The 25411-nt window shown below is 43.8% G+C and overlaps 1 protein-coding gene across 1 annotated transcript; it reads right to left on the reverse strand.

The window, feature by feature from the left end:
• Nucleotides 1–20471: 20471 nt before the first annotated feature.
• LOC136484995 (WAT1-related protein At1g43650-like) lies at nucleotides 20472–22145 on the reverse strand. Its single transcript, XM_066481949.1, has 5 exons — nucleotides 21649–22145; nucleotides 21438–21557; nucleotides 21190–21278; nucleotides 20875–21079; nucleotides 20472–20720 (listed from the first exon to the last, which is right to left on the reverse strand). The coding sequence occupies exons 3-5, from the start codon at nucleotides 21218–21220 to the stop codon at nucleotides 20591–20593; spliced, it is 366 nt and encodes a 121-aa protein (XP_066338046.1). The 5' UTR covers nucleotides 21221–21278; nucleotides 21438–21557; nucleotides 21649–22145; the 3' UTR covers nucleotides 20472–20590.
• Between the last annotated feature and the right edge of the window lie 3266 nt (nucleotides 22146–25411).

Genomic DNA, 25411 nt, shown 5'->3' on the forward strand with positions numbered 1-25411 from the left:
GGGTTAGGGTACCGGCGACGGCCGAGCAATGCAGGCATGACAGTGGAGTCATAGGTGGCGGCACTGGTGCTACGGCGCGAGGCAGGCACGGTGCTGTGCAGTGAGATGGCGTAGGTCCGCAGGGTAGGTGGTGTAGGAGGCGACATGGCAGATGGCGCGATGGCTGCTATGGTGGCGTGACGAGACTATGCGGCGGCGGAGGCGGCGCGTGGGGAGAGCAGCGATGCACGGGCACGGGGAGGCGCAATGCGGTGGTGAGGGCACAATGCGGGTGCAGCTGCGCGTCTAGGGCATGGGTGCGGGCGATGTCGGCGCGGTGAGGTTGCGGGATGGGGTTTAGGTCAAATCGCAGCGGCGGTTATAAGAGGTGGCCCACCCGTCATTGAAAAGGAAACAGAGAAGAGTTCAGATTCCACACGGTATGTACTGACCGGACGCTCCGGTGGCAATGACCGAACGCTGCCACCTGGAGTCTGGTCGACAATAGAGAGGTCCAAAACCTCCCAAGTCACGACTGGACGCATCCGATCACCACTGACCGGACGTAGCTAGAGTCTGGTCGATCCTTAGATCTTCTTCTTCACTTGACCAGACGTAGGGACGTCATCTGATTGGATGCAGGGTTAGAACTGTTTCAGCGTCCGCTCACTCCTTCGCAGCAACGGTTCACCTCCTGTGAACTAACCGGACGTAGGGAGCAGGGTCCGGTCCAGCGTCCGGTCACACTTCTTCAGCAAATCTTCAATGTTCCTTTGAGCTGCCTGTTCCCAATCAAGTCCCAACTTCAATAAGACCTAAATAAACACCAATTGGGACTAATGTGAGTGAACTCTCTCAAACCCTCAATTTTTTAAAGTATTTTGCCTTTGGCTATAATTCTTTTTAAGAAAATAGGCAATAAAAGGGTGATTGAAGAGAAACAACAAAACAACATACATGCATATGCAATGCAATACTTTGAAAGTAATTCTAGTTGCTTGTCAAGTTTGATCCAAGGTTAAGCTTCTTCACACTCTTTTCGGCTGTTATCTTAACCATGTTAGACAAGCCCTAAGTGCATTACCATAAAGTAAACATGTTGTATATTACAATGCAATGCAAGGGACAACACAAGCTCATTTTCTAGTGAAGTTACTAAAATCAAGTACATTGAGCTCATTCCTCAACCGACAAAATGTAGCCACATCTAGCGGTTTAGTGAAGATATCTGTCAATTGATCCTCGGTCCTTACACCTTCTAGAGATATATTATTCTTAGCAACATGATCTCTAAGAAAGTGATGGCGGATATCTATGTGCTTGGTGCGAGAATGTTGAACTGGATTATTAGCAAGCTTTACCGCACTCTCATTGTCACACAAAAGAGGTACTTTTTCTACAACTACACCATAGTCTAGCAAAGTTTGCTTCATGTAAAGTATTTGTGCACAACAAGCACCCGCGGCAATGTATTCCGCTTCGGCGGTGGACAAAGCCACACTATTTTGTTTCTTGGAGGACCAAGACACAAGTGATCTACCAAGCAAATGGCACCCTCTAGATGTGCTTTTCCTATCAACTTTGCAACCGGCATAATCCGAGTCGGAATAGCCAACTAATTGAAAACTAGCTCCTTTGGGATACCAAAGACCAATGCTTGGTGTGTGCTTAAGATACCTGAGGATTCTTTTAACGACAATCAAATGAGCTTCCTTAGGATTAGCTTGAAATCTAGCACACATACACACACTAAACATGATGTCGGGCCTAGATGTGGTCAAATATAACAAGCTACCAATCATAGAGCGGTAGAGAGTTTGATCAACCGTTTTACCTCCGTCATCTAGGTCGAGATGTCCATTAGATGGCATTGGTATCTTGATTGGCTTACATTCATCCATATTGAACCTCTTGAGAAGATCCTTGGTATACTTTTCTTGAGAGATGAAAATCTTTTCTCTCATTTGCTTGACTTGAAAACCAAGAAAGAATGTAAGCTCTCCAATCATAGACATCTCGAATTCCTTCGACATCAATTCACCAAACTCTTTACAAGAATCTTCATTTGATGATCCAAATATGATATCATCAACATATACTTGACAAATGAAGATATATCCATTAAGCTTCTTGGTGAATAGTGTGGTGTTGACCTTCCCAATGGTGAAGCCCTTCTCAATGAGAAAATCCCGAAGACGCTCATACCAAGCTCTTGGGGCTTGCTTAAGCCCATATAGCACCTTGGACAACCTATAAACATGATTAGGATATCTAGGGTCTTCAAACCCGGGAGGTTGATCAACATAGACTAGTTCATTTATAAAGCCATTTAAAAATGCACTTTTCACATCCATTTGATATAGTTTTATTTCATGATGTGATGCATATGCAAGGAGGATACTGATGAGGACATCACTTCTTCATCACATACAAGCCAAGAAGAGGAGGAGGTCCAGCATGGGTGTCCAATTTATCTTTCTCATGGTGGAGGCCCAGTCCAACTGAAGTTGGAGCCCATCTCGGGTTCTAGGACCAGTCTGCCTTAAACTGGTCACCCAGGACACATCCAGACTCTGTTTTCGACGATCCACATATGGTTGGAAAGCTAATTTGATATGGAAGCCAATATAGGTGGTCTCACATCAAAAGCCCTTTGGAATCAATGGGAATCATCGAAACAAGTCAGCGTCCAGAATCTGCCAGGGTGTTGCGACACCGTCTTTTGGTCCGTTGGACCATGTATCATGTTTGGGCCCATTAGGGTTTGGGTTTTGTTTAGTTCTTAATTTCCTCATGAAACAGATATCGTTCTGCTGCAACTGTGCCGCCAAGGCTGCTTGCTATGAACCAGGGCCCTAGTTCTTGATCTTGTTCGCCTGTGGCGATTAGTCCTTTCGAATAAAGACTTGAACTCCTTATTTTCATAAGCCTCATATTTATTTGTAATTTCAGATTGCATTCATTCTGTTCTTGCTTGTGTTCTTGATTCGCTTGTAGGAAAGCCTTCTCGGCGAGGTCAATCACGTTCGCGTGGTTGATAACCAACGGAGCAGTGGTGTAACAGTTGTGGGGGTCCGAATCAATCTTGGTTCGAAGCCTAGATTGTGAATGTCGAGTCTCCACCAATCGACGCTATCATACCTATCGGAAGATCGGGCCTAGTCTACATCAGATATGAATGGCTTCTAGCCTTGCAACCGGTGCAAAGGTCTCTCCAAAATCCAACCCTTCAACTTGAGAGAACCCCTTTGCAACTAGTCTTGCCTTGTTCCTCACAACAACGCCTTAATCATCTTGCTTGTTGTGGAACACCCACTTTGTTCCAATGACTCTTGCACCTTGTGGTCGCTCTTCAAGAGTCTAAACTTCATTGCGGGTGAAGTTGTTTAACTTTTTATGCATGGCATTTATCCAATCCGGATCTTGAAGAGCTTCTTCTACCTTGATAGGCTCAAAGCAAGAGACAAAAGAGCGATGTTCAATAAATGAAGCACGTTTTTGAGATCGAGTCATTACACCCTTTGATGGACTCCCTATGATGAGATCTTGTGGATGAGCTTGTAGTAGAGGTGAATTTCTTCTATCAACCACTTGAGGGGGAGGTTGTGGAGCATCAATATCTTGTGCTTGTACCACCATTTGATCATGAGAGACATGAGTGTCTTCATTTTCAACTCTCCCATCTTTATCACCATCTTGTGGCACATTTGATGAAGAAGGTGGATCAATCACTTGTACATCATCTTCATCATCTTTAGGCTTGATGTCTCCAACTGGAATGTTCTTCATAGCCTCCCTCAATGGTTCATCACCTACATCATCAAGATTCTCATGTGCTCCTTGGGAGCCATTAGATTCATCAAATTCCATATCATATATTTCTTCAACTAAGCCAGTGGCATGATTAAATACTCTATATGCTTTGGACTTTGATGAGTAACCAACAAGAAAACCAATATCACAACATCTTTGAAACTTCCCTAGGTGTTGCCGCGTCTTGTAGATGTAACATTTGCAACCAAACACCCTAAAGAAGGAGACGTCCGACTTCTTCCCATTGAACAACTCATAAGGTGTCTTGCCAAGAAACTTTTGAAGGAATAGGTGGTTGGATGCATAACATGCGGTATTGATAGCTTCCGCCCATAGAGCTTCGGGTTGTTGTACTCATCAAGCATTGTTCTTGCAAGAGTAATTAATGTCCAATTCTTTCTCTCAACTACACCATTTTGTTGAGGAGTATATGTTGTGGAGAACTCATGCTTAATCCCAACTTTATCACAATAGGCTTCAATGTTTGTATTGTCAAATTCTTTCCCATTATTACTTCTAATCTTCTTGAGCTTCACCTCAAACTCATTTTGTGCTCTCTTGGCAAACTTCTTGAAATATGATGCAACTTCGGATTTGTCATGAAGGAAGAACACCCATGTATATCTTGAGTAGTCATCAACAATCACAAGACAATAAAGATTTCCTCCCAAACTCTTATAAGTTGTTGGTCCAAATAAGTCCATGTGTAGGAGCTCTAGCACTCTTGTTGTTGACATGAAAGCTTTTGTAGGATGAGTGTTTGCAACTTGTTTGCCGGCTTGACATGCACAACAAAGCTTGTCCTTCTTAAATTTCACATCCTTCAACCCTCTCACCAATTCATTCTTCATTAGCTTCTTGAGTGAGCTCATCCCAACATGAGCAAGTCTTCTATGCCATAGCCACCCAAGTGATGTTTTGGAGAATAGGCAAGTCTTCAAGTTAGCATCTTCGGAGGTGAAATCCACTAGATATAGGTTGTTGTATCTAAATCTCTGGAATATCACTTGATCATCATCTTTCTTGGATACGACCACTTCCTTCTCGGTAAACAAGCATTGAAAACCAAGATCACACAATTGTCCAATGGATAGCAAGTTGGAACTCAAAGAAGCAACATATAGAACATTTGAGATAGAATGATCATTTGATATTGCCACTTTGCCCAGTCCTTTGACTTTGCCCTTTAAATTATCTCTAAATGTAATTCTTTCTTGTCCATCTACTTTGTCATCTAGTGAGGTGTACATACGAGGATCACCGGTCATATGTTGAGTGCAACCACTATCAATTACCCAATGACTTCCACCGGTCTTGTAGTTCACCTACACACAAGAGATCAAGCTTGTTTAGGGACCCAAACTTGTTGAGGGCCCTTCACTTTCTCAACAAGTGACTTTACTACCCAAATTTTCTTAGACCTATTCTTATTGGGAGGTCCTAAGAACATTACTTTCATCTTTCCACTAGAGTCCTTTCTAAGCATGTAATGAGCATTGAAAGCAAAGGGTCTAGCATGCTTGGGCAAGGGTTGTGGTGGTGGAGTTTGACACTCATGGGCAAAGTGACCTTCTTGTCCACACTCAAAACACCTCTTTGGCTTTGGCTTTGACTTATGTTGTTGTTATTGAGCTTGAGCCTTCTTCTCTTGGTTTGCCAAGTACCCAATGCCACTTCTATCCATCTTCATGATGGTGTTCATTAGTAACTCACTTTGAAGATGTTTGCCTCTTGTGAACTTGCTCAATCCAATCTTGAGATGTTATTTTTTCAACTTGAGATTCTTGTTCTCTTCTTTAAGTGCATCATCATTTTTCTCTTCCTTGAGTCTGTTATTCTCTTCTTTGAGCTTCTCATTCTCAAGAATTAAATCACCATTATGATCAAGAGTTTCTATCACTATAGTGTTGGTGGTTTTGAGCTCTTCAAGATCTTTCTTGAGCTTTTCATTATCATGCTTGAGCTTGACATACTCATCATAGTTGTCGGTTTCAACCACTTGCTTGCCTTTGCCACTAGATCCTTGCTCAATGCTCTCAACAATTAAATCATCACATGATGTAGCTATATCAATCTTAACAACATCGTTAGTAGCATCATGTGGCTCATTGGATAAAAATTCTTGAGCGATAACAAGATTATCATGATTGATCTTGAGAGTTGTATATTCTTCTTTTAGCATATTGTGGCTAGTGATGAGCTCATTATGTATCATCTCAAGTTTATCATGTTTTTCTTTAAGCTCTTTCTTAGAAGATTTGAGCTCCTTGAGTTTGAATGACATAGCATCATTTGCTTCTCTAAGTTCAACACTAGCCTTTTCTGCTATGTCAAATTTAGCTAAAAGAGAGTCATTCTTAATTTCAAGATTTTCATTTTTAGCTCTAGTCTTTCTAATGATCTTAGTGTATTGATTTAGCAATTTAACAAGATCATCATATGAAGGTGATTCAAATTCATCATCATCACTATCACTATCATCATTGCTAGCATGTTCATCACCACTACTATCATCATCATTTGATATCTTTCGTTCACTCTTGGCCATAAGGTATAGGTGTGTAGAGGATGATGGCGGTGGTGTTGGTGAAGATGATGAAGAGTCAATCACAATGGCGGCCACCTTCTCGTTGTCACTATCATCATCAGATGAACAACTTGATGAATCAATATCCGTGAGCCAATCACCGACGATGTATGCCTTGCCATTTTTCGTCTTCTTGTGGAAGTCCTTCTTGCCATCATTCTTCTTGTATGGCTTGTTTTTCTTCTTCTCATCTTCATCTTCATCACTTAAGTCATCTTTCTTGCCCTTGTTCTTCTTCTTGTACTTGTCTTTCTTGGGCTTGGTGCATTGATGTGCTAGATGACCAAGTTCTCCATAATTATAGCAATCCATCTCGGAGATTGGCTTCCTTCTAGTGCTAGTGAAGAACTTCTTTTTCTTCCCATTAAACTTGATGCCATTCTTGTTGAGCTTCTTTAGCATCTTGGCGGTTCTTCTTACCATGAGAGCAAGACTTGCATCATCAACTTCATCATCATTTGAGCTCTCATACTCAATTCTTGCTTTGCCCTTCTCTTGGCTAGCCTTAAATGCTAAGTCTTTGTCTTTCTTCTTGGTAGAGGATGAGCCATCTTGTGGTGTGATGTGCATGTACATCTCATGGGCATTAATCTTTCCCAAGATTTGAGTAGGTGTAGTGGTGGAAATATCACCTTGATGAAGCATGATCATAATATGCCCATATTTGTCAATGGAGAGGACACTCAAGATTTTTCTCACAACATCGGATGGTTGCATTTGTGTAAGTCCAAGTTCATTGACTTCCTCTACAAGAACATTCAAGCGTGAGTACATTTCATTAGCACTCTCTTTAGGAAGCATCTCAAAAGAATTAAGCTTTTTCATTATGAGATGATAGCGTTCCTCACGCTCGCTCTTAATTCCCTCATAGAGCGCACAAATGTCTGACCATAGTGCATAGGCATCCTTGTGGCTCCTCACCCGGTTAAACACATCTTTGCAAAGGCCTCTAAAGATGGTGTTTCTAGACTTTGCATTCCATTGTTCGTAATTCACTTCATCGTCTTGAAGTTGCGTGGGATCCCTAGGTTTTGGGAAACCTTGATAGATAGCTCTAAGAATTCCAACATCTAGAGCTTCTAAATACGCCTCCATGCGGATTTTCCAATACAGAAAATCACCTCCCTCAAAGATAGGAGGAGGTCCATCCCCGTGAGACATCTTTCTCTAGACGGTTAAGCCTAAATACGTGAGCACGAGGCTCTGATACAAATTGAAAGAATCAAGATGCCCAACAGGGGGGTGAATTGGGCCAATTCTAAAATTCTTTGCAATAATTAAACCCTACACTTAGCCCACTTCACCCCTTGTGCCTAGAAAGTGTTTCTAATGTTCTGCCGCATAAAAATTTTGCACCCTAAGTTCTAATCCTACTCTAGCATGACAATTTTATGAATGTAAAGACAAGAATTGAATTGCTCAAAGTAAATGCTCAAAGTAAAGAGAGAAGGAGGAATATGACGATGTTTTGCCGAGGTATCGAAGAGTCGCCACTCTCCACTAGTCCTTGTTGGAGCACCCACGCAAGGGTGTAGCTCTCCCTTGATCCGCGTAAGGATCAAGTGCTCTCTACGGGTTGATTCTTCGACACTCCGTCGTGGTGAATCACCCACAACCGTTCACAACTTGAGTTGGGTCATCCACAAGCTTCGCCGGATGATCACTAAACTCGCAATCACCACCAAGCCATCTAGGTGATGGCGATCACCAAGAGTAACAAGCATAAATTCTCACTTGACCACGACAAGCCTAATGAGAAGGGTGGGTGCACACTTTGCTACTCTTGCATTCACTAATGAGGCATTAATCTTGGATTCTCAAATCTCAATCACCTCACTAGAACCTTGCTCTCCTTGACACTCTCAAGGGTGTTTCTCAGCTGTTGAAATGAGCAAAAGTGATCCCTTAAGTGAATAGAGGAAGTATTTATACCCCCTCATTCAAAACGAACCGTTATGTGCCTCTGTGGGGTGATTGGACGCTCCGGTCAAGGTGACCGGACGCTCCGATCAGTTCACCTGCCACTGAGCCATTTAAGTTGTGACTGGACACTTTCCAGCGTCCAGTCAGCACTGACCAGATGGGTCAGGTCACAAAAACTGCTCTCTGGAACTTTACTGGAGTTGACCGGATGCTGGCACCAAGTGTCCGATCGTTTTTCACTCAGCGTCCGGTCTCACCAGACGACTTCTGCTTGATCAAATGAACTGACCGGACTCTGCGCCAGCGTCCGGTCTCACCAGAACCAGCGTCCGATTAACATTTGACCCTCCATCCACTTTCAACTCGCAATCATATGTGAATGAAGTTTTCTCTAATTGATCTTAGGGCTACTTAGGAGCTACCTAGTGCTAGATTTGATAAGTGTACACCACACCTAACCCACTAGACTCACCTAGGTCAAGCTACTAGTCTATACCCCCTTTATAGTACGGCCAAAGGAAAAACAAAGTCCTAAACTACTCTAAATATCTCTTCAACAACAAATGACACTTAGAACTAGTCCATCATTAACCTTGTCGTCTGTCCTTTGAAAACCGAAACAATTTCCATCATAGGGGCATGACAACCATGATTGACCAATCAATTGCCATTACCATGACCTAACTTAATTGCCTCTGCAAAACACACGCTAGTTATAGTAATCACATATTATCATTAATCACCGAAACCCAACTAGGGACCTAGATGCTTTCAATAATAATAAGAAACCGAGAGAGGGAGCTACCTTGATATGAGCGGGGACCTTTTGGGGTCACCCATGCCGAAGGAGATGGCCGCTGGCGGCCTCGCCGACCGGCGGCGTTGGCGCCCCAACACTGGCGAGGCGGCGGCGGCTGGCGCAAGCGAGGTGGCGGCGGCCCCTGGCGGCGGCGGCGGCACTGGGCGGAGCCAATGGCGGTAGCACAGGTGGCGGCGGAGTGCGCTGGGGTCGAGGGCGGGCGCAGTGGGAGCGTCGCGGGCTTTTACTGGGCCTTACTGTGCCACCAGCGCTGGCGTGTCACAGCCGCACCAAGATTGGTGGCGCGGCAGACCCTGCCACGACGACGCCACATCATCCTCTCGCCGCGCCACCATACATGGCGCGGCACGAGCGTTTCGCCGCACCATGGCAATAGACGCGGTCAAAAGGGTTAGTTTTAGAAAAAAAACAGTGTTAGATTTAAAATTAGTTTACAAAAAGTGTTAAAAATAAAAAAAATTCCAAGGCGGGCACCCACTTTCTTCTCAGCAGCGACCTGTTTCACCCCAATGAGTATCGGGATCCGTTCGAATCTCGTGTGCCCTGGGTGTCGGACCCGGCCGTGCAGATCGCCGACAACTTGGCGCCAGTGGGCCGGCAGCCAGGCACGGAGCCAGCGGTGGGGCTAGGGGGGCTCCAGCCCCCCCTACCGCTCGCGAGCAAGTGAAGCCCCGTAGAGCCGCCGTCTGAAATTTCAGCTGTAGATGTACAGGTAGGAGGGGCTGAGATTTGCTGAACCTCTTTTCTTGCTAATTGTCGTTGTTTAGCCCCTCCTAAATTTTTTCCTAGCTTCGTCCCTGCCGGCAGCTGCCCATGCCGTCGTTGCTCGTGTCCGGCGCGCGGTCCGGCCGCATCACGCCCTTCATCCGCGGATCAGATGGCCAACCAACGACAACATGCCCCGCAGGAGGACGCTAGCTCACCTGATCACACACTAGCGTGGACGCTAGCTCGCAGGAGGGACTGGGCCGGGCAAAGCTTCAACCGGATCTTGCGGCGGCGATCGCCGGCTGCCTCCGGCCTCACCATCGACCTGACCGAGTACATCCGCTTCCGCGCAGTGTGCAAGTCGTGGCGGGCGTCCACGGATGACCCGCGCCGCCGCGCGCGGCCTCAAGCCCTCAACAGCCGCTTCTTCCCCCGCAACTGGGTTATGCTCTCCAACTACGGCGAGGATACGTCCCGCTGCATGCTCAACGTACATCGCCACGGGTTCCTGCCTCTATTGTCGACGACTTCTCTGAGCTCTCCGGGGCTCCGGGCATCACCCGCTGGAATACGCCGATCGAGGGCCTCGTCGTCCTCTCAAACACGGCGACATCCGCCCGGCATCCGCCTGTTCAACCCGCTCACGCGCGCGATCACCGACCTCTCGGGCCTGTCCTCCTTGTCTTCCATCTCGGTCAGCGAACTAAGGCTGCGACGGACGACGCATTATTGTCCTTCATGGGCACTACGTGAAAAACGATTTGTAGTAATGGGATAAAATTTTTTTAGTGACGGCCGGTGATAGAGCCGTCATTACAATGGCGTGTTCGAGATCCACGAGACCAGCCGCCCCTACAAATGGAACAGCAGGGGTGGCTGGTGATACGAGCCGCTCCTACAAATGGGTAGGATTTGTAGGGGCGGCTCACTCACCAGCCGCCTCCGATGTTGCTATTTGTAGGGGCGGCTGCTGATTGAGCCGTCCCTATAAATGGAACAGTAGGGGCGGTTGGTGATACGAGCCGCCCCTATAAATACGTGGCTGCTGGACGAGCACGGACCCGGAAAAATTATCAAATCCGATGAACCAAAGAGGCCAGGTCCGCACTTTATCCAAGCCCCGTCCTCTCTCCTCTCTCCTGCCCCGTCCTCTCTCCTCTTCCTCTCCCTCCCCGCCGTCGTCGCCACCTCTCTTCCTCTCCTCTCCCTCCGCCGTCGTCGCATCTTCCTCTCCCTCCGCTACGGTCCCATCTTCCTTCCATTCCCCCACCCCACCGGTGACCGGTCCACCCCCGCCGGAGAGTTGTTGCTAACACCGCATAGATCTACGTGCAGCTGGCCACTCCAGGGGCCAGGCACAGGGAGGCCCGGCGAATCCGTCCGGCGACTGCATGAGCGCACGGAGGCGGTGACCGAAAGTTAGAGCGCACCGCCCCTCCTTCGCCCCTCGGTGAGTCGGTAGCCGTGGGCGGGGACGCATCGCATCCCCTTGCCGGGGCCGGCCGGAGTTCGCCGGATCTGGTGGACCTATCCACCACGGAGGTGCACGCTGGGGAGGGGAACACCTCGAGGGCGCCGGATCCGACACGGCCTCCGCGTTCGGCTTCATCTCCTTCTCCGACCCGCTCACGGTCGACGACGGCGCCGGTGGGGGTGGCCGCGCCGGGGGCGCCTCGCGCTTTCCCGTCGACCAGGAGATCAACTCCAGGATCTACCTCTGGCGTGGCCAACCCTGGAACCTCGAGGTCGATGCCGTCGTCAGTTCCACTAACGAGGTCTCGATTCCTGTCCCCTCTCCTCGCATCAGTGCTGGGAATTGGTTTCAATTTTTTTTGGGTGCTATAAGCTCATGTCTTTGCTCCGGGGTTTCGTGCAGAGCTTGGACGAGGCGCACAGTAGTCCTGGGCTGCACGCTGCTGCTGGGTCAGGGCTCGCCGAGGATTGCGCCACCTTGGTACTATTTGTGACAGAGTTTGTGGCAAATTGAAGGGGCAAGTTTGTTCAACTGTTTTCTGGTCGACCATTTTTTTGCAGGGAGGTTGCCGAACTGGGATGGCCAAGATGACCAATGCCTACGATCTGCCTGCAAGGTAAGCTGGGCCTATGTTATTTGTATTTTCACTTGTTGGGTCATGTAGAAAATGTATATATGTGTTTGAAGATCTTTAAACACCGTGGACACCTAAGCTACAACATTGATGTGTTATGTGGTTCCACAATGACAATTGTATCCCTTCACAGTAAATAAGTTGCTCGGTTCAAAGTTCCCAACTTCATGTTTCCTGCAAATTTCGAGCAGTGAGGGCAACACAAGAGTTTCTACTTATAGAGTCAGAATACGGGTTGTTTTGCCTGCGTTATTTTCGGAATCTTCTGATATAGCACTGGTGTGACGGTTGTTTCTGATTAAGCAAAGCATACCCCCTGTGCCTGTGTTTCACAAACACCGCATATCCATACCCCGATTCACTTTATATAACAAGCGGTGTTGTTGAACCCATATAACTTGTTACTTCAAGCAAGCCTCTAGTGCCCGGTAATTGAAGCTTTAGTGAAAGCCTAACTTTGCTGCAGCTAGCTATTGAACACTCACAGATTTACTCATATCCAACATGTTGTTCTGTGGTTGTCTATAATCTCAGTTATGCTAAGATGCATGTATTAATTCATTATGTAGGAAGGTCATCCATACTGTGGGCCCCAAATATGCTGTCAAGTATCACACAGCTGCAGAGAACCTGCTTGGAACTGCTCATTGAGAATGGTCTTGAAAGGTACATGTAGGATCATATTGCTTAAATCTAATTGCTAATTTTAGTTTAACAAATGATGTTTGAGTTGTCCTGTTTCACATAGTGAACTTTATAGATTTATGGATATTATTAGTAATTTTTTTCGTTGCTTATTTTATTAGCATCGCAATGGGTTGTATATACACAGAAGCTAAAAACTACCCTCGTGAACCAGCTTCTCATGTGGCAATAAGTAAGTTCTTTTTATCTTTGTTTACTTTCTCTTTACTTGTGCTATAGAATATTTCTTATCATCCTATGCATGATTGAAAATATGTTATCTGTAAATATTGATGTTAGCTGTGGTACTAACCTTAAGAAAAAGTAACTCTCAACACCCCTCCCACTTCTCGCAACCATGTACAGGACAAATCAGTGATCGGCAGAAAATGGAAATTATGGATGAATTGTTCTTTCTGCAGTCATGCTTTTACTCCATGAATATTATAGGTAAATAGTTGTTTCATTCTTTGTGAATTTATTTACACTACGTAAAAAACGTTTTTTAGCAACGGGACGAATTTTTTGTAGGGGCGGCTGGTGATAGAGCCGCCCCTACAAATGGTTGCCAAATGAGCCGCCCTTACAAATCAATTTGTAGGGGCGGCCGGTGTTATCAGCCGCCCCTACAAATAGCCCGATTTGTAGGGGCGGCTCAAAAATAAAGTGCCTCTACAAATGGACGCCGAATATTAAAAAGTAAGCACTAAAATTCAAATTTCGGATGCGTCCATCCCCAGCTTTGCCGGGGTTCGAAAATTTTAGATTGGTCAAAAAGTAGTTACAAGATCATCTTTTCGTGGTCACAAGCTTTTTGTCGATTTTGAGCACGTCTTCTGAAATTTTCACAGGCCACGTCTTTCACTTGTTTGAGCTCATATTTTCTGTGATTACTTCTTTTGTGCTCCTAAGTGAAGGAAAAATATCAAAAAAATAATAGTTTAAAGTCGAAATTTCCCAAAAAAACAACGACAGCCAAAAAACAAGAAAAAAGAGAGGGGCAAAAGAGGAACAATATATAGAGGAGTACATAGAGAAGGCCAAACGTTATTTTGGAACACTAATTGATTTCAGATGAAAAAATCATGAACATAGAAGTTGCAGAACTTATCAAGATCTACAAGTTTTATTTTGGTCATTTCTTCATCCGATAAAGTGGTAATAACATTGTTCACAAAATTTACATATATCTCTTATAGTTTCATAAACAATAAGAGGGATATGTAACATTTATGAACAATGTTACTACCACTATATCGGATGAATAAATGATCAAAATAGAAGTTGTAGATCTCGGAAAGTTATGAAACTCTATAGTTGACAACTTTTTAATTTGAAATCATCTTGGCAAGGAAAATTACGTTTGAATTTCTAAAATTTAAAATTTAAATTTTCTAAACGACCTCGGATGGAGAAACAACCAAAATAAAAGTTGTAGATCTCGATAAGTTATGAAACTTTGTAGTTGACAACTTTTTGATTTGAAATCATCTTGTCAAGAAAAACTACGTTTGAATTTCCAAAAATTTAAAATTTCAATTTTTTAAACGACCTCGGATGGACAAACAGTAAAAATGAAAGTTGTAGATCTCGAAAAGTTATAAAACTTTGTAGTTGACAACTTTCTCATTTGAAAACATCTTGTCATGGAAAACTACGTTCGAATTTTTATTATTTGAAATTCAAATTTTATAAGTGACCTCGGATGAAGAAACTACCAAAATGAAAGTTGTAGATCTTGAAAAGTTATAAAACTTTGTAGTTAACAACTTTTTCATTTGAATTAGTTTAGGGCCTCAAACAATCAATTTATGCTCAATTTTGTATAATACATGGGGAATCAAAATGGATTGTGCACACAAGTGAATGTGAGGTGTAGTGATAGAGGAGTTGGTGTGTGAGAGAGAGGTCGCCGGTTCGAATCCCGGCCGACGCACAGTGTGCAAAAATCGTGAAAAAATGCTGAGCGAGGGTGTGTGTGGCTACCGGTGGGGCCTCCTCGGTTAAAAAAAATTTGCTATTTTTTTGCCCTGTTTTTCATTTCTGGAAATTGATTTGTAGGGGCGACTCAATATCCAGCCGCCCCTACAAATCGGATTTGTAGGGGCGGCTGATAACACCAGCCGCCCCTACAAATCGATTTGTAGGGGCGGCCTGGGAACCGCCCCTATAAATCATTTATTTTTAGCCACCTTTTCATAGGATCGGCTGGCAAAACCGCCCCTACAAATCGATACCAGCTACCCCTAAAAATGTTTTTCTACGTAGTGTTATACTCTGTAGGAACTGTTAGACGTTTTCTGGAGAAGCAAAAAGGCAAAATAACTGGTGTTGTTTTTTGTACTCCATGTACGGATTGGCTCTGCCTGAATATCTGTAACTTGAGCCATTCCCTTTTTAAAATTATAGCTTTATTCTATTGCAATTTTCACAAAAAACAAGAATAAGATCCAGTAAACGAAGTTCTCTAGTTGGTGGTTCTGGTTGCATTTCTGATGTTCTTTCATTTTTCAGGCCGCCGATATACTGGCCAAGGAAGGTATCAGTGCCGAGGTAATTTGTTCTTATTCAATATGTTCTTTAAATGTCACTATATATATCACATACACGTATCTCTGAAAACTTTTTATCTTGCATGCATGTACCCGTAAAAGATTACCTTGCATGGGCATGCATCTTACCAAAGTCTTGCCTAATGGCTGAATATGGACATTTATAGGAGTTGAAAGATTGAACATTTATTAGTGGTTGGTCAAATATCCTGTTTGTTCCACGCATGCTTCTCTATGGCGATTCCGCTTTTTTCGGTTTGTAATATGGATGGTATTCTTCTTAGTATAAAGGCATGCAGTTCTGCATATCTGAAGAAAAAAATATCCTGTTGGTCAGCGTGGTATGTAGTAGCAGTTCCATGGTAGTCTGACTATTTCGAAGTAGCATCTTTATCTTTTAGGTACATCCAAGGCCGGCCTTTAAAAAGTCTTGTGCTCATGTGCCCCTTTTAGAGTAGTTTGTGCTTTGGGTAAGGTTTCACACCCATTCAATACCATGAAAAGTAGATATTTGGAACAGTTCTTGAGGTCTCTGCCATCTACCATTCCACCATCAGGTGGCATTTCTTGTTTTGCGAAAACTTGGTGCAGTGTATCTTATTGCATTTAATAGACTTTCATGTTTGTTAACAACATAATTTTTTATGATGCTCAGCAGAAAGGAACCTAGTTATGTCAATGTGCCTGATTCAGTGGCAAGTGAGGTAAATAACTACTGCCTAGAATTTCAGGTGGTTTGTTTCATACTTCTATATAACTAATGATCATTCTATGCATCATGAAGGCTAAACACCGCCATGGATCTGACGAGGGGCAACCACTTCTTCCTGTATGATTTTGTAGAAGAGGTGGTTCTCCCCTTGCTTTCTAGTAGATTATACTCCCATTCCAAATTATAGTTCACTCTGACTTTTCGTAAATCGAAGTTCTGTCTAACTTTGACCATGCAAAAAATGCACCAACATCTAAAAGATTTTTTTCTTGAACATGCATGAGAGCTGTGTGTCTGTTAAGAAGAAAACAAAAAGACGTTTTGATAGTGTATTTATTTGGACTTTTATATATTAATATATTTTTTCTAAAAACTTAGTCAAAGTTAGAGTAGTTTGACTTAGTACAAAGCCAAAAATGAACTATATCTGACATAGTTAAAGTTAACAAGGTTGGTTAGTTTACTTGTTTATCTTTAATGCTAATTGAAAAATATATATTCTGATCGAATTTGAATTGTAAATTTAAATTTTTTTGGCGAAAAAATGATTTGTAGAGACGGTTGGTACTGTAGCCGCCCATACAAATCGATTTGTAGGGGCGGCTGGTGTTCCCAGACTGCCCCTACAAATCGATTTGTATGGGCGGCTACAGTACCAACCGCCCCTACAAATCGATTTGTAGGGACGGTCTGAGAACCGCCCCTAGAAATGCATGATTTATAGAGACCCTTGCGTAGGAACGGCTGGGCAAACCGCCCCTACAAATGCACCGTAGCCGCCCCTGGAAATGATATTTGACGTAGCGTGGGTTTCAGCGTCGTTGATGGCGGCGCCGCCGCGGCGTCCCTCCCCGACGGTGGTGCTCTTAATTTTTGTCTGGGAAGGTCCCGATACTCGCCTTCATCAGCCTTTGGGAATCGCACTGGGCTCTCTTCGACACGAGCTAGCTAACTTGTAGAGAGCCTACCAAGTGTCGTCCGTGCTCTCGCTGCACGGCCGCTTCTCTGTCGACGTCCATGGGAGACGTGCAGACTGTGGAGCTCCGCCACTTGGCCCCGGCTGGTTAGGAAGACAGCAACCCCCGCGACCACCACGCTTCCGGCCATTTGCTCCTTCTATCTTGCCCCGTCCAGCAACGCCGGCACCAGGATGCTCATGATCATGGATTCATGGTGCACGGCGCCAGCGGAGACTATGGTGAGATTGAGGTGTTCGAGGTGGATGTCAACGGACGGAGGCTCATTCCGGACAGCACCGTGGGTGCCGACCACGCTCTGTTCATTAGTCTAAGCTCGTGCTAACAAATGGCCTTCAACCTTCAAGATGCTAAGCTCGTGCTCGGCAGTGCCAACAAATGGCCTTCAAGATGCTAAGCTCGTGCTCAGGAGTGCCAACACAGACGCAAAGGCGCGGCGTAGATGGGCATGATGGATAAATCGGCTCGGCCCATGGAAGAGCTAGGCAGGCCGTCAATGAAAGAGGGAAAAAGAAGATGGGCTTGGAGAACAAAAAACGATAGGGCTTTATGAGATATTGGTTAGGGTACAGAGAGCTTTCTGGGCCGGATTCTAAAGATTTCAGAACTTTTGTCAAATCTAATTGGAACCGTCTTGAACATGTTTTGAAAATGTGATGCCCCATATAAAATAGAATTTCCAAACTGAAATAAAACTTGATTTTGAACAGCATTTTTACAAACTTTAAATTCTTTCATCTAAATACTTAGCTTTTGTGAATAGAAAATTTGAAAACTTTGGCCCCCGTTTTATTTTTTAACTTGTTTTTTTTGAAACATTTATTTTATTAAGACAAATTTTACAGATAAACCTCGGGTCTTAGTTGTATATTTTTCATTTTCCACTCTAATAAATTATGCAATCTGTATGGATACAACACCCCTTGGCAATTTGAATATATATTTATTAAAAAGTTATTTTTATCAGGAACAACCTAAAGCTTGATTTTAGAAAAATATTAAATCATATTATTTAGTTTTAAGCACATTCTGAAATATTTTTTTAGGGAGATGAGTGAGGCAATGGAGGTCCTCCCCACGGACTTGCATGTGCGGCTGAGAAATTGGAGAGGGGTGGTGGGGTGTGTTGTGGGTGGGTGGGCGGGTGGGGGGAGCAAATCATTCATTATTCAGTTGCTTCGTAAAAGATGTATCTTTATATGTCTATCTATTGAATGGAGATATTCAATAAAAGAAAACTTGTCGAGTGATAAACTCATGAGTGAATATCAGGCACTCATAAGACTAGCAGCCTGTTTGGCAGGCCGTAAACGATCGTGGATTATAAGCTGGAACAGTATTTTTTTCTCACACCAAATCAACCAAACCAGCCAGCAGTAAATAATCCACGATTCAGCCCGGCTAGCCGAACAGGCTGTAGGTGTGTGCATGCATGTTATTGGGTGTCACTACAAGAATTAATGCTTTACATGACGGATTACTTTGGTCACGGACAGTTGATCGAAAACGCATCATGGTTAACTAGCCATGACGATAAAAAAAACCGTCATGTATCTCACATTATACATTTGCTGGACCGAATCGAGCCGTCACAGATTAGCATTTGTGTTTGTCATGAATTAGTTGTCTGTCTCCTATAACCAGCCCATATCCAAACCCAAATCCAAACCATAGTGACGAAAAAGAACATCACAAATTGGTGTCACATCATCATTGCATTAACATGCAGTACAACTCATAATACACCGTACCAATCATAGAAACAAACACTGAGTTTCATTTATTAGCAAGTCCACTGCTGTCACATAGTTTGAGCACAATCAATTCACGATCAAGCTAACTAGTATGTATCAATTCACAATCAAGCTAACAAGTATTTTGGCCTATATATCTTTTCTAAGGCACATGGGTAGCACTTCCCCTATCTCGGCATCAACTTCTCTTGTCTTTGGTCAGAATCTCTTCTAGAGAGATGATCTGCAAAAATGGTGAAACACGCTTGCAGATAACCGTTGGGCCTCTGCCTCCACGCACCGCACTGCTGCCTCCTCAGGCCCTCTATAGCCAGATTGTTCTACAAAATAAGACTACAAATCAGTAAGCATTTCAGTTAAATCAACCATAAGTTCATTCATAGTAAAGTGGAACCAAAGACAGATGTTGATTGTAAGACATCACCAAAACAACTTAATTATAGTTCATCATAATAGGCATGTACACTTTTCATAAGTCAAATGGGCAAATGACAAGCATATTGAGAGCTCATGCCTTTTTCATAAATTACAGTACAATATCACACATTAAAGATATTTTCTAGCATTATACTTTACACATGAATTTAAATCTATCATACACTAGTAAGTTGAAAGCAGCAGCAGGTATCATCAGACAATGTTACAAAAGATGTACGTCTAGGAACTGATGCAATTTAGATGAAGAAATGCTGAAGACAGTTTCTGAAACTACTATACTCACATTTGCTTGCGTCCAATATGGATGGCCTTGCAGATCTACTGGGTCTTCCTTTTCTGCTTAAGCCAAGGTTAAAGATTCACGTGCACAAGTGTGTGGCCAATAGCAAACCGTGTAACTGTTTCAGTAAGGACCCTTGAATGTTTAGAGTAATTTCAGAGCATCTCATGAGTCAACACAATCCAAGAAAGATGTTTTGATCAGCAAACCAAGAGATACAGTGAAACTAAGATGGTAACATGTATTATACCAATTGATGTCTAACTAATACATACGAGATTGGATTTTTTATGAAGTTTTGGTTAACTGCTAAATATACCTGTACCTTTTAAGAAGACAGGTAAATTATTCCGAATTCCATGTGGGTCAATTATCTCATTTGTGTTCCCATCTGAATATAAGCTCTAAATACAAGCTAATAATATCTAGACCTCAATTGATAACGAAGGGAAATCCAAGCTCTAAATACAATCATCATACACACCTGTTCCATCTAAGGACCAAGGTAGCATCTCCATCCTCCAATACCCTAAACAAAAATACAAGATACATAATTTTTAGAAAACAGACACACCAAGAAACGAAAATGCATGAACCTGGACGTGGCAGATCCGGTCTCCCTCAGATGAGCGGCCGTGGATCTGGCCTCCCTTGCACGAGCGGACACAGCAGAGACGGCACCTCGGTGAGCTCGCGTTGGCGGTGGAGATGCGGAGAGGAGCGGTGCTCGGTGCGAGAGTCCATGAGATGCTGCTAGGTGGCCGGGTAGGAGAGGATAAGCAGCCCGTTCGGCAGGGCTGAATTGGCTGCCTGGTGCTGGCAGCCTGCCCAGCCAGCCAATTCCAGCGCCTCTAGCCTCCAGCCAGCAGCCAGCAGCTGGTTTGTAGAAGTTCAAACATTGGCGCCAACCAAGTGTAGCTCATGCTGATTTCAAACTTTCAAATTCAAACTACCATGCATTTCTAGATGATGCTGACTTACAGTTTCAACCAAGAATTTTAACCAATAATTTACAAGACAGAGAATTTTACAGTTTCAAACTACCATGAAATAGTGAAGCCTGAACTTTGGCAACCTCTTTCTCAACACTTCAGAGAAGTTAATTTACAGCATGAAGAGAAATATGGAAAACCTAGTAGAATACAAGCAGCAGTAAGACCTTGGAGATCATATGCACTCTGTCACACTCATACAGGATTCTTCTAGCTATGGTCACTTCTCTGTCACACTGATGAATGATGAGTAATAAAAAGAATCACACTTTCTCCTGTTGTTCTACCTCGGCCACCTGAACTGGCTTCGCTGCCGCCTCAGCAGTAGCTTCCTCTTTGTTGCCCCACAGCCCAAGGTAGAGTCCGAGAATAACCAGCACTGATCCTAGCACGCTGTAAGATGAAGAACACAAAGCAACAGTTAGGTAGGGAGAATGTTCAGTGAGGAACAGCACCATGTTCAGTCTTCAGTGAAAATAATTAGTCTGCAGTTAGGAAGCAGACCGTCGATGAGATGAGTAGCATGGTGTTGTGATTGTGACCTCACCTTCCAAGGTAGAGATGTTCATGGAGGATGAAGAGGTCGATGCCAGCAACGAAGATCTGAGCGAGCGGGCCGAAGGCAGCAGTGAACACAGGGCCTCTCTTCTCCACGCAGTATGTGAGCAGAAGGTACCCAATGCCAGAGGTCAGAATGCATGCTGAAGTCAAAAATAGTGTGGTAGGCACACATGAAAACATCACCCAGTCTCCTGAATGTTTACAAGATAGAGGTTAGATTGCATGCTTCATTCTTGCTAAGGCAACCACAAACTTTAGAGTGTGGATTACTGCCACTTATGTACATATATGTTCAACTTACTAGAGAAGACCACGAGGAGGTGGTACATCATATGCCTTAAACCCGCTGATGCAGATGGTTTGTCCTGCTTGCTCCAGCTTCACTATGTACTGCAGCACAAAGGCAATCAGTCATTCAAGAGAACTAGAACAAGTATGTTTGCACCAAAGCACATCCGATAAATGAACTGAACTTTGAAAATGAGATGATGGTTTCCCCCAGCTTCGCTACTAATTCAAGCACTTAATAAAATGTAACTAGGGAGTTGCCTGCTCTGGTGTTAAGGTGAAAGTCTTGTTTTCTATGTTGAATGCAAGATTTGGCATCTTTGAGATCTGATCGCAATCAACAGTTGATTCACCATTGGGGCTAGGGAGACGATCACAGAGCTGCAATGCACATTAGAATAAGAAATGCTGTCTCATTCTGCACAATTCCAAATCATAAAAAAACTGGCCAAACAAAACAAAGTATCCCAACCTGATTAGCATAATTCAAAATGAGCTCTTTTGTCTTGTTTTCTCGGAGTTGAATCTGTATCCAGACAACAACCATCTCACAAGCATTACAAAAAAGATCAGAACCATGATTTTGTCTCTCAACAACAGATTCAATTTGGTTGCTGCATGATAGTTCAATAAAACATGTCATGGAAAATAAAATTCATAGATACTACGACATGACTTAGAATAATTTATAAACTGAGCTAACCTGACAGAATGGGCACCATCAGATACACAGAGACCAATCTGAGTGCACACTTTCTGTGGGCTTGTCTGCTCAATTACACTATAGAACTTGGCACTTGTAGTTCTATCACTACAATTCCCCATACACCAATGAACACAATATGATAATCTCATAAACCATTTTTTGAAATGAACACAGTCCCACAAAACCTTACACATGCACACGATAAGACTGCCATGGAATTGTACCTACAGCTACTGGTTTCTAAAACAACAGCCTTGACCTAAATCAGACACCACTCCACAAAACCATAGATATTAACTCCCTAACTCTAGAGATAGGGTTCCCCAATTTAGCTCAACCCACTCCGGCACCTCATATGAGGGTGGATCTGCGCCGTACTTACGCATCCACAAAAAATTATCTAAAGTAAAGCATGAAATGATTATCATAGCCTGCTTCATCCTATAGTAGTACGGCACCCCGTCCAGAATCTGCCACCGTTCTTTCAACACCCCAAATATCCTTTCAATTACATTTCGTAACTTCGCATGAATGTAGTTGAATTTCTCCTCCCTCTACAACTGCTGGAAATCTATGCCCCTAAAATCATTTATGTGATACCTTGTGTTTCTGTAGGGGGTCATGTAACCTAGCATCTCCCTGTAACCCGTGTCCGCCAGGTAGTACCGGCCTACAAGCGATGAAAACAGCGAGAGATCAAATTGCAAATTGTGTAAGCAGACAATATACAGCCATCAGCTGTCATAGCAAATGGTGGATGTATGCTTCAATACATCTACTACAAGCAAACAATTACGAAATGTGAACATCAAGGCATCACGAACCTGCTAGGGGATGTGGGAACGAATCGTCATCTTGACAGTCTTTCAACACCGCCATGTCTTGGCATGCCCCTGCCTTCCCGGCCCCCTACGTATGTGAAACGGCCATCCATATCCACGATGGCATAAACATTAATTGTTGTTTCCCCTTTCCTATTATAGAAATCAGCCTTTGCTTCATGGTTAACCTCCACCTTTATGTGCATGCCATCTATAGCACCTATGCATCCATCAAACCATGGTGCATATGCAGCAAGTTTATGGCTCATGCGTGCGTAGTTTCTATCTGCTGGCACTAGGACAGTATTTGCCCACCTATACATGACCTCTGCAACTACTGTAATCTTTCTGCTAACTGTATCTAAAGACCTTTCAAACCTATCCTTGCACTCTCTACTAGCCGATTGGTGGGCACAGGTCCAGATGTACATGCCTAGAGCTTCTACCGAGGTGCACTTATCTGTTTGTGGCAGGCCAAACGGACAGCAGGGTTTCATGCAAATGCATGAAGTCATCACGCGTCATGCGCAAACTGTCTAAACATTTGGTATGGTCGGCAAGGGTAAGATGCATCCATTGGGCTCCAGTTAGCTTAGGAATGGGACAAGGAGGATTTACCTCAGGCCTTTGCTGTGACATAATACCTTTCAGTAGGATGAATGCTACCTTTGCCACAGGTCACAATGCTCGGTCCATCACTAGAAGTGTCGCTGTACGACGACTCATCAGTGCTGCTCATGCTGCTCATGATGCTACCTGCAAATGGGCAGAAATCAGTCAGATTGTAATGCAGATATTAGGAACAAAACATGTGCAAATAAGTGAACATATGAAGATACCTGAACTAGGTAGCACCTTGAAAATAGGTTGGGATGTACAAGAGAAAAGTGATACATGCATAATGTCTTACAACACTCACAGCAGTACACAAATTTTTTATTCAAAACACGAGACAACGACATGCACTCAACAGATAGGTGATACATGCATAATGTCTTTGCTAATACAAAAAAACAAACATAACGAAACAACAAACAGAATGAACTCAACATGCACATGGTGGATATTCGCAAATAGTTAGAAAAACAAGAAATGTGCTGATCACTGGTACTTGTTGGAGCACACAAAGTCCCACGTCACATTGATCCAGTTTAGCCGGCCCTCTTTAGATTTCATTTTAAGAAAACCCTAATGACGGAGCCTATCTCTGCAAAGGTTTAGGGCTTGCACGAATACTACATCAGCCTCGCTGATACCATCTTGAATCAGAATGTCCTGGACTTGGGCCAACTCCTGAGCATCGACGTTACGACGGGCCTTCTGGGACCTAGCCTCTCTGAGAAATTGGCCCAGGTCTTCAAGGCACTCTTCTACGGATGGAGTTTGGCTACTCTTCTTGCTGCGAGGACTATTAACTGAATATTCTCTATGGACTTGCTTCGAGGGCTGATGACTACTAGGTGGAACGACCGGCTCATCCGACAAGGATGGAGGAGTGCGAGGGCTTCCATTACTGGGTGACTTGTCAGGTCAATGCCCCCCCGCCGATACCAACTGGCCCCTGTCACATGGGGTACGTCCCAAAATCATGATCAGTTGCTCACAGCATTGGGGCCGTTTGAACTTGTTTCTAGCGGGTTGGCTACTTTCTTGCACGTGTTCCAGTGATGGCGAAGTTAGTACTAAGTTAGTAGGAACCTAATTGCTACAAAAAATCAAAGAAATGCGTGTAGTTAGTACCCCAGGGCTGGCACCGTACCACTCGGGGTTAGTTGTAACCTCTCCAGTTAGCGGGTCATGGCCTAGCCCAGTATGGGTCTATCTGTCGCGCCAATTGAAGTAATAATGTTTTAGCTCATTGTACTTGTTCTGGCGCACTTTCTTGTTGTACCCAAGGTTCGTGACTTCGTTGAAGTCATGAACGATATTGGTCCACCCTAGTGAGGTTGGACCGTGGGCTCCGCTCCAGTGACAGAGGTCTTTCTGCTTGATGATTAGGTCAAGAAGCAGAGAGGTTGTTCTGTCATCCTAGCAAGCACAGTCCTGGCTCATCTGATTCAAGGATCAACAAAGCTATTAGTAATGCACTAGTACCAAAATGTAATCACCAATTAGGACATTGTATTAGAATCTGCTGGAAACTAAAAACTGAGCCAACACACACAAAAAAGAGAGAGAAATCATAGCCATGTGGCTTATGTCAACATAATGGAGGATGGAACTCCCTGCATATCAAGTTGGCAACCCAGATAATAAGTGGTAGACACCAAAAGGCGAACTGCCAAAAGGGGGAGACAGCGGGTCTATTGTGAACACATTAAGAAAACAAACTAGATGGTTGACTGCCATATAGAAGACACACCAAGGCAACATAGAAGCACAAAGTCCAATTTTTCAATTAAAAATCACAAAGGTTTGATGTCTTAAGGACTGCCCCACAAGCAAGAATCTGTTGTATGTTGGAAACTGAAAATTGAGGAATGTATTAGAATTTGATAGAAGCAAGCAAGAATCTGATGGAAACTGAAAACTGAGCATGCATACAAAATTTCATGGTGAAAAGCAAGAGATGAAGCAAGCAAATTAACCACAAGAATGACCATGGTGCGTAAGGATCACCATTCATTGTCACTGTAACATGACCAAAAGAGAACTAAACCCCAAATCCAAACAGCAAATTGACAAATCATATCCCTAACTTGCCTTTT

The sequence above is a fragment of the Miscanthus floridulus genome, chromosome 10 (genome assembly GCF_019320115.1).
Source record: "Miscanthus floridulus cultivar M001 chromosome 10, ASM1932011v1, whole genome shotgun sequence".
Lineage (NCBI taxonomy): Eukaryota > Viridiplantae > Streptophyta > Magnoliopsida > Poales > Poaceae > Miscanthus > Miscanthus floridulus.

Coding starts and splice junctions, on each gene's coding strand:
- LOC136484995 (XM_066481949.1), bottom strand. CDS start 21,220: ATGATGTACCACCTCCTCGTGGTCTTCTCTA. Junction 21,080..21,189: donor CCTCCTCGTGGTCTTCTCTA/GTAAGTTGAACA, acceptor GTAAACATTCAG/GAGACTGGGTGATGTTTTCA. Junction 20,721..20,874: donor GAACATCTCTACCTTGGAAG/GTGAGGTCACAA, acceptor TTCATCTTACAG/CGTGCTAGGATCAGTGCTGG.